A 12771-nucleotide genomic window follows, 5' to 3' on the forward strand; every position below is an offset into this window, starting at 1 on the left:
TGGAGATACTCAAAAGCCATCTGGGCATGGTCCTGGGCAACCAGCTCTGGGTGGCCCTGGTTGAGCAGGGTGGTTGGACTCGATGACCTCCAGAGGTGCCTTCCAACATCAGCCATTCTGTGATTCTGTGAACGTTAACTATGTCTGCTTCACATGTGTAACACACTGTGCACTAAGGTGTTCTCACATGACCTAACTACAAGACTCTTGGTTATGGACAGCCCGGCAATTCCTCTTATTTGGGTAAGAGAAGTAACTTCACAAATTCTCAACACACAGCCCATTCTTCTGCCACATCTTCAATGGCTCTTCAGTTTTGGAGCTTACACTTGGTTACAGCACACTGAGAAGAAATGCTGGCAAGCTGCATAAGCTTAGCACTCAGGTATCTGCTTAAAATGTTCAGGAGACCTGAACGCATCTCTCTAGTATGTTCTCAGGCTTTGTTCCTCACTCAGATGCAAGGGGAAAACAGCTTCCAGTATTTAATTTTTTAAAACAAAAAAAAATCTCCATTAGGTTTGAGTGGTTTCACAGGAGAACTTTTGTGTTCTTTAGGTCAGATATAAATTTTTGCAGCAGTAGATTTTGCTACTACAACAACCTACTCACTGCAGTAGAAGCTGATTATTAGGGACGGTGCCTACAGAACTTTTATGTTGCTCCTGGGCACCACGGGGTTGTAATTGGCATCCTAAAGGAAATAAATTATTGCAGGTGACAGTCAGAACCACATCTACATCTCTGAATTTCAGCACATCTGGCTTATTGTGGTAGGCTCTTTTTGGCAAGAAATGGAAGGTAAAATTGCCAGACCACTGAGAAAACTGTGTGAACTACATAAGAAACCAGAGCAAGACATGGATGCCAAGCTGCAGAGAAATAATGAGCATCTGAATTTGCAGGGATGTGCTGCAAGGTCTTTTCCTAGTGAAACAGAGCTGTTCTAACTGCAGATGGTTACCACTGTCATCAAAAGATGAAGCTGTGAACAAGCATCCTCTGTGCTCTGGGAAAGCCCAAAGGTGTCTCTCTTTCTGCCCCCACCAGCTCACATGCACTGGAGGGCTACCAAAACTGGGGACAGAGTGCAGAAAGGCATCATAGCAGCCAAGAACATGACAACTCTACAACCAAGGACCAGGGCTCCTGCACCACTGTTTGAGATGTTTGGCTTTTTGTATAGTTTAACACCTATTTGCTTCCAGTGACTGACATACTGGACAAGAAAAGCCTTTGTTAAACATCCAACCTCCTACCCACAGCAAGACCTGCAGCTGAAGAGCTCTAAGGGCACTCCAGGACCCAGTCCTTTGGTAAACCCCAGGCAGGTCAGGCTTGGCTGTCCTGACATTTCCTTGTTAAACACAAGAAAAATATCCCAGCTCAGCCACAGCTGCAAGCAAGACTCTTTGTAGGCCAGCATGCTTCTAGAAACCACCACTTTTTTGCCTTTTTTTCTTTCCCCCTTCTTTTTTTTTTTTTAAAATAAAACATCCACGTGTTCTCTCATCACAAGGGATGATGATTCAGGCTGACCTGCATTAGACAGGCATTGAGCCTCACACACAGCGTTGATTTAAAGTTGTGGTTGAACTAGAGAACACCGAATCATGACAAAGATGTCAAAAGACACAGAATCCACCACATTCACAGATGAGCTGTATCAGCATTTAATTACTCTCCTGGTTAATCCAGTGTTGATGACAAGAGGCAGCAGGCAAGGACTATTCTAAGCAGAGGGATGCAAAGCCTATGAGTATGCTTAGGTCACCTCTTAAGTGACAGTCTGCTTTCAGACAGTTTGGTGCACATCCTCTTGTCTGAGCAGCTCAGTATATACAATCCATTTTCCCTTTTTTTTTTTGTTAAAAGCATCAAAGCCAGGAAAAGAAAAGAAAAAAGAAAAGAAAAAGAAAAAAGAAAAGAAAAAAGAAAAAAGAAAAGAGAAAAGAGAAAAGAGAAAAGAAAAGAGAAAAGAGAAAAGAAAAGAGAAAAGAGAAAAGAAAAGAAAAAAGAAAAGAAAAGAAAAAAGAAAAGAAAAGAAAAAAGAAAAGAAAAGAAAAAAGAAAAGAAAAGAGAAAAGAGAAAAGAGAAAAGAAAAGAAAAAAGAAAAGAAAAAAAAAGAAAAGAAAAGAAAATCCAGCCTACAGCATAAACCCAGCAATCTGCCATTTGGAGGACAGAATTATAGAATCATAGAATAGTTTGGGTTGGAAAGGACCTTGAAAGGTCATCTAGTCTAACCTCCCTGCAATGAGGAGGGACATCATAAACTAGATCACGTTGCTCAGAGCCCCATTCAACTTGACCTTGAGTGTTTCCAGGGATGGGTCATCTACTACCCCTCTTGGCAACCTGTGCCAGGGTTTCACCACCCTCATTGTAAAAAATGTCTTCCTTGTATCTAGTCTAAATCTACCCTCTTTTAGTTCAAAACCATAACCCCTTGTCCTATTGCTACAAGCCCTACTAAAAAGTCTGTCCCCATCTTTCTTGTAAGCCCCCTTTAAGTACTGAAAGGCTGCAATAAGGTCTCCCCGGAGCCCTCTCTTCTCCAGGCTGAACAACCCCAACTCTCTCAGCCTTTCCTCATAGCAGAGGTGTTCCATCCCTCTGATCATTTTCATGGCCCTCCTCTGGTCCATGTCTTTCTTGCACAGGGGACCCCAGATCTGGACGCAGTACTCCAGGTGGGGTCTCACCAGAGCAGAGGGGCAGAATCACCTCCTTTGACCTGCTGGCCACGCTTCTTTTGGTGGAGCCCAGGATACGGTTCTGGACTGCAAATGCACATTGCTGGCTCATGTCCAGTTTTTCATCCACCAGTACCCCTAAGTCTCTCTCCACAGGGCTGCTCTCAATCCCTTCATCCCCCAGCCTCTTATTGATACCAGGGGCTGCCCTGACCCAGGTGCAGGACCCTGACCCAGGTGCAGGACCCTGCCTGTGGCCTTGTTGAACCTCATGAGGTTCACATGGGCCCACTTCTCAAGCTTGTCCAGGTCCCTGCCCTGGATGGCATCCTGTCCCTCAGCCATGTCAACTGCATGACTAAGCTTGGTGTCATCTGCAAATTTGCTGAGGGTGCACTCGATCCCACTGTCTATGTCAATGATAAAGATATTAAACAGTACTGGTCCCAATATGGACCCCTGACGGACACCACTCATCACTGATTTCCATCTGGACATTAAGCCATTGACCACCACTCTCTGGATATGACCATCCAGCCAATTCCTTATCGACCCAACACTCCATTCATCAAATCTGTATCCCTCCAATTTAGAGAGAAAAAGAAAGGCATTCCCTAAGACTTTTCTGGAATCTGCAGGCAAACATACAGTGGCACTCCCAACAGCACAACCCTCTCCATCCTTCCTTCCAGAATGCTATCAAGCCATGCCCCCAGGTGTACTCCAACAAACACAAACCCCTTATAATGCCTCAGGAATGGCAGTACCAGGCCATGAAGGAGTCTGGCCATGCTTTGGGCCTCTGCAGCAGGAAAGTATTCATTAGGCAAAACATAATATCCCTGCAAAGTGCATTGTGTTCCACAAGGAAAATATCTCCAATGTTTCAGCACGTTTGGCCAGAAGGGAAATCCCTTTCTCACCTAAAGCAACCCAGTGGTTTATCACTGAGCATGAAAGCAAGACAGCAAAACCAGGAAGGTGATAACTAGCTTTTACTGCTGTTCCTCATTCCCAGGGAGCAGTGTGTATCATTAAATGGGAGACAATGAACAACTGACTATACCACAGCCAAAAAGGCTTAGGGGCAGCTAACTGCTCTGCAATCACTTTCTGAACAGTTGCAATAGGTTAGCCAGGCCCAACTCATCATTCAGACTGCACAGCCAGGTATGTACCTGTCTCGCCCTCCCTCCATCCTCCTTTCCTTACCTTTCACTATCGACACGGTGTTTAGTCTGTGGTTTCCCTTTGTCCTTCTGCGGGGCTGGGTCTTCTAGAAAGCTGTGGTCCAGGCTGTCATCAGGAACAAAGTCTTCCACGCTCTGTACTTTTGCAGGAGCTTCAGGGTGGGGAGGAGGAGTGGCAACAGCATCTGTATGAGCAACAGTAGTTGTAAAACACAGTGTTCACCACAAGCAAGACAGAAATTTGCTTTTTACAGATCTATCCTGCCCAGGGCCTCTTCAGCACACAGACAACAGACATGAAGTAGGACCTCAGCTACACAGCAAGGGACGAGGAAGCATATGAACAGGATACTCAAACCAATCCAGAATCTTGCACGAAAGCATTCACAGACCACACACAGCCGCTGTGGTTTAAGATGCACCAGGCTGACCCACCCTCTTAAATAGTCTGAAAAACTCTCTAGCATGGCAGCTGACTCTGCTCTACAGTGAATGCTACTATACCACAGCCAGATTTTATACCTACGCTGTGTGCACTGCTCCTGTGTGATGTCCCTTCATTATTCTCCTACCTTTTCCAGACTGTTCAGTTCACCCACTCACCTCCTCTTGCTTTTTTGGCTGTAACTGTCAGAGGCAGAATTGTTCACACTATGCTTTTAGATGCCCTGTGTAACCAAAAGCTCAAGAGCTGCTGCAAATAGAGACTTGCTTTAATATAGCTTATTTGTAGAGACACCTTTACCCATCTTCAAGGTATCAGGATGAAAACTCATGAAATGAGCATAACCAAGAAGCCTAAAGTGATTAACCTTTTCAGAATTTGCAATATTCAACCTTTTTATTCTGCCCAGACAGCACTTCACAGCTAGTCTCTTTTCTTTTGGGTGAACAAGATTTGTATTTTTTTTTTCTAGATTTTGCTCTACTAGTACAGCTTTCAGATCACTTTTGTGTATGAATAACACTATTACTAATGCCATAGAGTAGCACTGGTGTAAGAAAAAACAAGCCAAAAGAACTACTACTACAAGACTTCAAGGGAAAGCTTAAATAGCAGCTCCCATATTTTTCAACTGCTTTCCAATTAGCTAGTCCCTACGTATGTTCCAGTAGGGGCACAGACCCTTGGCATGCTACATAAACCTAATAACACTGACAGATGAGCTTTTCCTAGCTGCCTTTTGCAACCCTCCTAAAAAGCACTGTTGAGATAACAGGACTGCAGGCCACAAGCCTAAACCAGTTCTCAAGCCAAGTGATTGATTTAAAAAAAACAGAAGGAAAAAAAAAACAAACCCCAAAGATTGTAACACTGGTAGTAGACTACTTGGGGTTTTTTCTACATATCAGTATGACACAATTTTTTTTATTTACAAGGGATTTCTAACATTTGCTCCTCTTTGTTTGTTTGTTTCTGGGTAGGAAGAGTCAAACAAACTGAAATGGGTGTACTGTGTCATACCTGGTAACAGATTTAGGATGCAGAACATTGTGTGCAGATCAAAAACTAAAAGATTTCAACATCTGAAACTGCAAACCATGTTCCCAGCACCTCCTCCTTTCTTTCTGTGGGTGTCTTGAGAGTACTGTGAGCTCTAGGGATTGACAATTTGAGAGGGAAGGTATTTCCAAAGGGTGATTCAAACCATGTTATGCTAATGATTTTTAGGCAGTGCCAGCTCTGCAGCTCCAGTCAGCTTCGCAAAGAAAATGAACATGACAGGCAAATTAAGGTCCAGATCAGTAACATTACATGCAACAAAACCCTCGATGCCTCTGTCCTACAACTTTGACCAGCAGGGGTTTGGAATGAACGCTGTGCTACTCTGCTCCATTGTGTACTAGTGCTAAGGAAGAAGTCAAGGCGAGCCGCCCTCCTCCTCAGACCATCTCTGAAGGAGCATATTTCCCTGGAGGGGAATCCGCTGCAGAGCCTGGACTTACGTGATCATTTCTGACTGGATAACCTTTAAAACCAGCACTCTGCTGTTCTCTGTTAGCACACAGGAGCCCCTTTGAGCTGCCACACTTTTGTGAAGACAGAGCTTCAAATAGCTTCTCTAACAATTTTTCTTGCTATTCAAGAAGATTTGTGCTCCTGGTGAGAAGCTGACAGTTGTTTTGTTAGTGTCTCCTGCATGTTCACTACCTTCCTCCTGAAGCCCAACACCCAGCTGGCTGGCTGGACACAGCCCCCATCCAAGCCCACCACAGAGACAAACCAAAACACTGATCAGGAGAAAAAAAAGAGACTGACAGCGCAGCTCTCTTTGGACACATGCTGCACACACACAGGGCCTGTGCCCTTCAGACACCTGTCTGCTCAGCCTCTCGCAGGGTAAAAATGAAAGGAAAACAGAAACGCCCATGGGTGACACCCTGCCTAGACACTGCGCGCCAGCACCTACCTGGCTGGGGAGGAGAGGGGTCTGATGCAGGAGACATCCCAAACAGACGTGAAATAATGCTGTGCTTTGGTGGTGGGACTGCAGCTGGAGGTGCTGGGGAGGCTGTAGCTGGCAGAGGTGCATGTGGCTGCTGGGCCTCGGGTGCAGGCACTGGTGAAAAAGATGGGGGGGGTTCAGGAGAGATGGTGGAGCTTGTGGAAAGCAGCTGGGGCGGCTGTGGGGTGCCAGGGCTGGAGCTGCCCGTTGATGTGGAGCTCGGAGGTACTATGGGTGACTGGGAGCCAGAGGAAGGGCTTTGCCCATTAGTTGTTAGTGGCGATGTGTGTCCTCGACTTCGGGCTTCCATCATTTCAAGGAAGCTGCAAGGAAGATAAATTGTAAATAAAAGGAATAGAGAAAACATGCTCACCAGAGCACCGAGCATGATGCTGGGCTGCTTTGGCTATGTGCTGAGCTGGGAGGGTACTGGTCTGCTTTTGGTGATGCTTCAACTCCATGGGCCACAATCAATCTGGTTCACCCATGTGAGCTAAACTCACCTGATCTGCGTCGAGGTGTGGAGAATCCCAACCTGCTTTGCACTGCAGGATGAAACCTACGTTTGCACTGCTACTGGGAACTCCCTGGATAGACAGACTGTAACAACATGCCAGGGCTTGAAACACAACCTTAAGTCAGTTCTTGGACATATGTCTCTAAGGAATAAGTGCTACAGGAGTGACACATTTTTAGATTCAGCAGAAGAGATCAGAGTGTTCAAGAAAACTCAAATGCTATAAAAACCTCTTCTTTCAGCCAAGAATGGATTTGAGAGGAGAATCCTTGAATGTCGGAAGAAAAGAGCTATCCAGAGGGCTCACAGAGGACTGACTGCAATTATCTTTCTCGCAATGTGCAGATATACAGGCAGTCTCTCCCCCTGCACACAACCCCTCCTGTGTGGGAGGCAGTGGAGCCAAGCAGCAGAAGCTCTGAAGCAAGTTGTGGTCCTGGCTGGATTCCTGACTAGAAAAGCAATAAAGCCTGTACGGCTAGAGAGGGTGAAATGCTCTATCCTTTTCAAAAAGGAAACCAAGCCTGATCCTGCTGCAGCCTCCTTCTGCAGCCCATTTGGTTAGCAGTCTTTGCGCAAGCTGCATGCAAAGAAACACTAACAGAAAGCCAGGCTCTTACTATGAAATGGTCTCAGAATAAAATCTGCTACATGCTGCACATCTGAAGACACTGAAAGTGAAGTATCGTGTATAAAATCTCGGACGTCACGGACTTGACTCTTATTTCATTAAGCCCAATGAACTCATGCACAGAGGCTCTGGGTTCAACTGCTTCTGCAAGACAGACAGAACTCCATTGTGCTCCAGGCAACGAGTATGTCAAAACAGAGACTTTTCTCCCATACAGGGCACGACCTCATCCTTCAGGGACTTGAGTCTGACAGACACCCTAGCTGGAATGACTGCTAAGCAGAAAGCAAACAGCAGGGGCTACAAGACTCTAAACCCCCTTGAGATATCATTTCCCATTTTAAGGAGCAACCTGATACACTTTTAAGGAACAAACTAATATACTCTATGACCAGCAGTGTCTGGAGCCCTAGAGAACAACATGCCCAGGAAGCTGTTACTTGAATTGGAAAACCAGGAGTCCTTCTTAACTAAGGAACTGGCTAAAGCGGAGATAAAGGGTAGCACTAAAAAGCTGTATTAGCTAGGAAAGAAATCCTTGGTAGAGTTCCTCAAGGATTAGCCTTGAGACATATTTCAGCATTTCAGTGAAGCAGCACAGAGAGCAGTGAAATGCTCATGAGGTTGCAAGCTGGGAGGCAGCATCAACAGAGACGAGGACAGGGATAAGATACAGAAAGAACTGGATGATCCTGAATAACAGAAATGGGAAGAAATTCAACAGTGCAAAAGAAATAGTCATCTAACAAGTGTTCTTGCTCCAAGTTCACATGAGAATGGCTAGGAAAGACTTGCCTCACTCATTCCAGAAGACTGGACTAAAGGCTGCAATTGCAACAATGCCTTGGGAGGAGCAGAAAACGAGCCTGGCTGTCGCACGGCCGTCTACTACCTATCACACGCAAGCACTGTCAAGGCACCTAAATTAGCGCCATGCTGTAGTAGCCTCACTGACGCTTCTACCAGGATCTGGGGCAAGGCTTATTCCACCCAGCAGACTGGCTGTAATAAAACAAGCTCCTGGCAGAGCTAAGATCAGAGCATGCGACAGAGCATCCATTCCAGCATCCTCTCTCCCAGGGGACTAGTATCTGGGGTGAGCTATGCGACAACACATTCCATTGAAAATGATGCATGATTTGTCATGGACCAATGAGAAAACATAAAGGAGCTTAACTCTTGCACTGAGCTCTGTGGAGACTGCATCAGTTTTTTTTGGGACACGCACAATTCATCACACACCCTGCAAGAATATAACAGTGTATTTTCAATGCATCTCTGTCAACATGCTGCAGGGCCGAGCAATGGCACATCACTCCTTTCTTTAGGAGGGGGTCACCATACATGCCATTCAGCATCCCACAAGGCAGACTACACAAGGCATCTGTGGCGAGGGAAAGATAAGCCAAGGGTACCTGCAATTCAACCCTTGTCCAACAAAGTGAATGCTCTGAATCCACAAAGCCACGTGAATTGCTATGGCCTGAAAAGTCATCCACGAGACTTGCCTGCACAGGACGTGCAGCTCTGCAGATCCACGCCAGAAGGACTGAGTGCTAAATTCTGTCATCCCTCCCCTCCCAGCTTTGATTCAGGGCTCCTGGCGAAGGCAGGATGGCTGAATAGCTCTGCTTTGTGGTATTTATTCCTCCTCCTCTCAAGCCCTACTCAGGGTTAAAGACTCCTACCTCCCAACTGTGAAGAGAGATTAATCCCAGCTGATCTACATGCACCCCTGTTCCTGTTTATAGCAACAGCGATCCTGGCTGGAAGGCCTGCAAGCTTGGCCACTGCTGCATCCAGCATCCAAGATACTGATGCCAGAGCTGCTTGCTCTCCTGGCTGAGCTGAGCCCTCTGACTGCCTATGTGAGCACCTAAATCACCAACACTACATGAAAACAGAACCAAGCAACCTCTGAGTCTCTGATCAGGATGCTGGGTCCCACCATCAAGGCAACTGGGTAGACTCAGGTAGGATAAGATGATTGTACACTGAAGACTAAGGAACAAGGATCCTATATGAAGTATATACAAAGTACATATATAGTCATTTTAAGATACAGAATATGAAGCTGAAAGAGTACTTAAAGCTGGACCCAACAAAGCACAGGACACTTTACAAAATCAGTGTATCTGAAGATTTACTGTACTTTGTACTACCAAAGCTGCCCACTTTGGAAACAACCTGCTTTGTTCTGGGCAAGTAGCCAGCTCCAGAGGGAGGGACAACTGTGACTACCACCTGTTTCTCCTGCAGAAACACATGAATTTTAAGAGCTGGAGGGAAAAAATGCTATGTAACTGAACTATAAAGAATGTCATCCTTCAGCTCAGATAGTCTCAAGAGTAACACACATCCAGGCTTCTTCTGCACCTGTGCTCCTATGTCTTGCTCACCTACATTATGTAAAGGGCATAAGAACAAGAGACAGCAAGTTATTTTTAGCAAAAAGATACAATGGTTATTTGGGGACAGCATGACACAGGCTCCTAGCACAGCACCAAGGAGATCTGTGGCACATGTGCTTTGTATCACCTTCCTCATCTCCAACCAGACATGTGGGCCAATCTCTATGCTGTGTGCCATGACACTGGGGAAATAAGGATGGTCTGATACTGGTTCTATGTGGGCTGCATAAACCAGCCCTGCTGAGCTTTCATATTCATATCTTCTTCCGTGAAAGAGGTAGGTGGAAAACCAGCATACATGAAAATGCTGCCAGCAAGCTCTCAGTAATTTCCAGGATGGAGGTGTCTAAGCATCCTCCACACTTCGAAAATACTACATAATGTATGAATGCTTTCTCTGGCTTTACACACACTCTTCAGAGGCACAAATGTGGCTGTTTTGGGAACACACCAGCCCAAACCTGCCACGTGTCTGTTTTTTCTCATATTCTATACAACCTGGCCACTGCATTCCTCGTTCTATCTTTTTTTGTCAGTCCTTTGCAAAAGGTCTCATTCAAAATCTTACTGTGAAACAAGCAGCTTCATGTCCACACTAGGTGTAGTCAACCAGGTCCTATTAAAGCACAAGATGAACTCATGCTGTGACATGAGTACACTTGGTCACTTGGGATATAGAGACAGCAAATGTGCCACTCAAGTCCAGGTGGGTTATCTGTCCTCACCCATGCAGGCTCCTTGTTTGTCTTTCAATCCTTCCATTTCAGACCAAGTAACAAGTCCACATCCTCAAAACCCCTGAATGATTCACTGTCAGTTGGACCTGCTTGCAAGAGGAGACTTCTATGCAATTTTAAAGATGAACATGCTCTGCAGGAACAAAAATTCATCCGGGCTTGAAGCTACTCTTGCTCTGCTCCCAGAGCAAAGAAAAAAAGGCAAAAAAGAACTTGTTAGCCTCACAGTTCCTAAAATTGTAAGCCCTCATGTTCATTTACTTTTGAAGATGGGAGCAGCCTGAAGCTTTTTGGCTCCTGGTTCTAAACTGCTGTGATCAATTTTTCAAGTGTATTTCATGTGGCAAGAAAGGCTTTGGGTTATTTTATTAATTGTGAAAATAAAGATTAATAGGCCGTGTGACATTAATTTAACTGGGGTTATTGAGGGTTAGATTTCCATGTGTCTGTTTTGGGCTCATTAAAGGTACTGAACCTGATTCCTGCCTCAGCCCAGGCCCCTGAATGTGAAATCAATTGCCAAGCAGGGTTGAAACCTGCTGCCCAGGCCTTGGAGAGCACAGACCCTCCACAAGAGCTCCTCAGGTTTTCCACTTGACGCAAAATGGATGCAGCAGGATAACACCCCCTCCATAACATATGGGACAAGCTCCATGTTCTCCAGTTCTCTAGCAAGATCGATGATGATAGGTTTAGTTGCAATTAATCCTTAATGCAGCCCCCCCCCCCCCCCAAAAAATATGACCTAGAGTCCCACCTAGTACACGTTGGATCCTGATCTGTCTGATGGCAACAGTGATTCATAGCAAGTGGAAACAATAAAAGCGGGGTAGGGGAAAAAGAAAGCAAAAGTGGTTTTACTTTCCTAACTGATAATTCAGCCTTTCGTCAGTGTGATTCCAGACCAGTACTTCAATACAGCTGGAGATACAAGAGAACAGCTCTAGCAGCAGGTCCTCATGCCAGACAGTGCTAGTGTTACTCAGCACCATGGTCTTTGCAAAGTTACAAGCTGTGGTCAACGCAGAAAAAACAAACAAGCAAATAAAACCCCAAAACCCAGTCAATGACTTTGTAGTGAATAAAGCTGTCTAATGCAGGGAGTGTGTCTCCCAAAAGAAGAGTCCTCATCAGGAGAGTGCAAGTGCCTTTCTGCAGTCACTGGTCCATCATTCATAGGATGAGAGGAAACGGCCTCAAGTTGCGCCAGGGGAGGTTTAGATTGAATATTAGGAAAAATTTCTTCACCAAAAGGGTTGTCAAGCATTGGAACAGGCTGCCCAGGGAAGGGGTTGAGTCACCATCCCCAGAGGTATTTAAAAGACATGTAGATGTGGCGCTTAGGGACATGCTTTAGTGGTGTTATGTTTACAGTTGGACTCGATGATCTTAAAGGTCCTTTCCAACCTAAATGATTCTACAATTCTATGATTTACCCTACCTGGACAGTAGCATCTGGCTATCCAGGATGACCTGACAATGCAAATGGCAGCCATGTGGCTCTGCTAGCAAAGTACCCAGAAGGACTGCTGTCATGTGGGAAACCTGGGACAGATCCTGTCACTGCAGAAGTTGTAGCTTGGATCATACAGTATCTCAAATAATCTGAAGTTCAACTGCTTTGAATATAATTTTACAAAGCCTAGCACTTTGCTTAAGAGCTCTTAAACACAAGGAGTAAATGATCTGAAAACTCATTTCTTATGAACAATTCCTGTGAAGAAGCTGGACTTTACATGCTTACAAATCAAACAATCACACAGTGGTTTATAGATGACAATTTTCCAAAGCTTTTCAAAACTGAGTGTGAAAGAAGATGGGATTTCTCACAAAGAATAACTTTAGTATTCCTTTTGACTAACTCATATTAATTCCTAGGCGAAAAAAAAAGAGAAACTCTTTCATTCAAACAGAGTTGATTACTTAACCCTCGAAATTAAATGTCTTTTGATATTAAAAAGAGTAATACTAGGAAAAAATGCAGCCAAACATATAAGCTCATGAAAACCATACATTAAATCTGCTTACTAACTTTTGCAAATGTTTCCACCAGCAGCTTACTCCTGAAAAAAATGAATATGCAGCAAAAGCTGCCACAATTTCGCCAAAACTACTCTGTGTGCACCATTCGGTGAGGGAACA

At 45.0% G+C, this 12771-nt stretch overlaps 1 protein-coding gene across 3 annotated transcripts in view; it reads right to left on the reverse strand.

Annotated features, from left to right (window-relative positions):
• Positions 1-12771, reverse strand: part of RABL6 (RAB, member RAS oncogene family like 6) — a 59978-nt gene that overhangs the window by 13643 nt on the left and 33564 nt on the right. For all 3 annotated transcript variants that reach the window (XM_049832300.1, XM_049832299.1, XM_049832302.1), the window contains 2 exons: positions 6298-6656; positions 3909-4071 (listed from right to left, as the gene is read on the reverse strand). In XM_049832300.1, the coding sequence (XP_049688257.1) occupies positions 3909-4071; positions 6298-6656 (522 nt within the window). The remainder of the gene's footprint in view (positions 1-3908; positions 4072-6297; positions 6657-12771) is intronic.

Source organism: Accipiter gentilis, chromosome 29 (genome assembly GCF_929443795.1).
Source record: "Accipiter gentilis chromosome 29, bAccGen1.1, whole genome shotgun sequence".
In the NCBI taxonomy this organism is placed as follows: Eukaryota; Metazoa; Chordata; class Aves; order Accipitriformes; family Accipitridae; genus Astur; species Astur gentilis.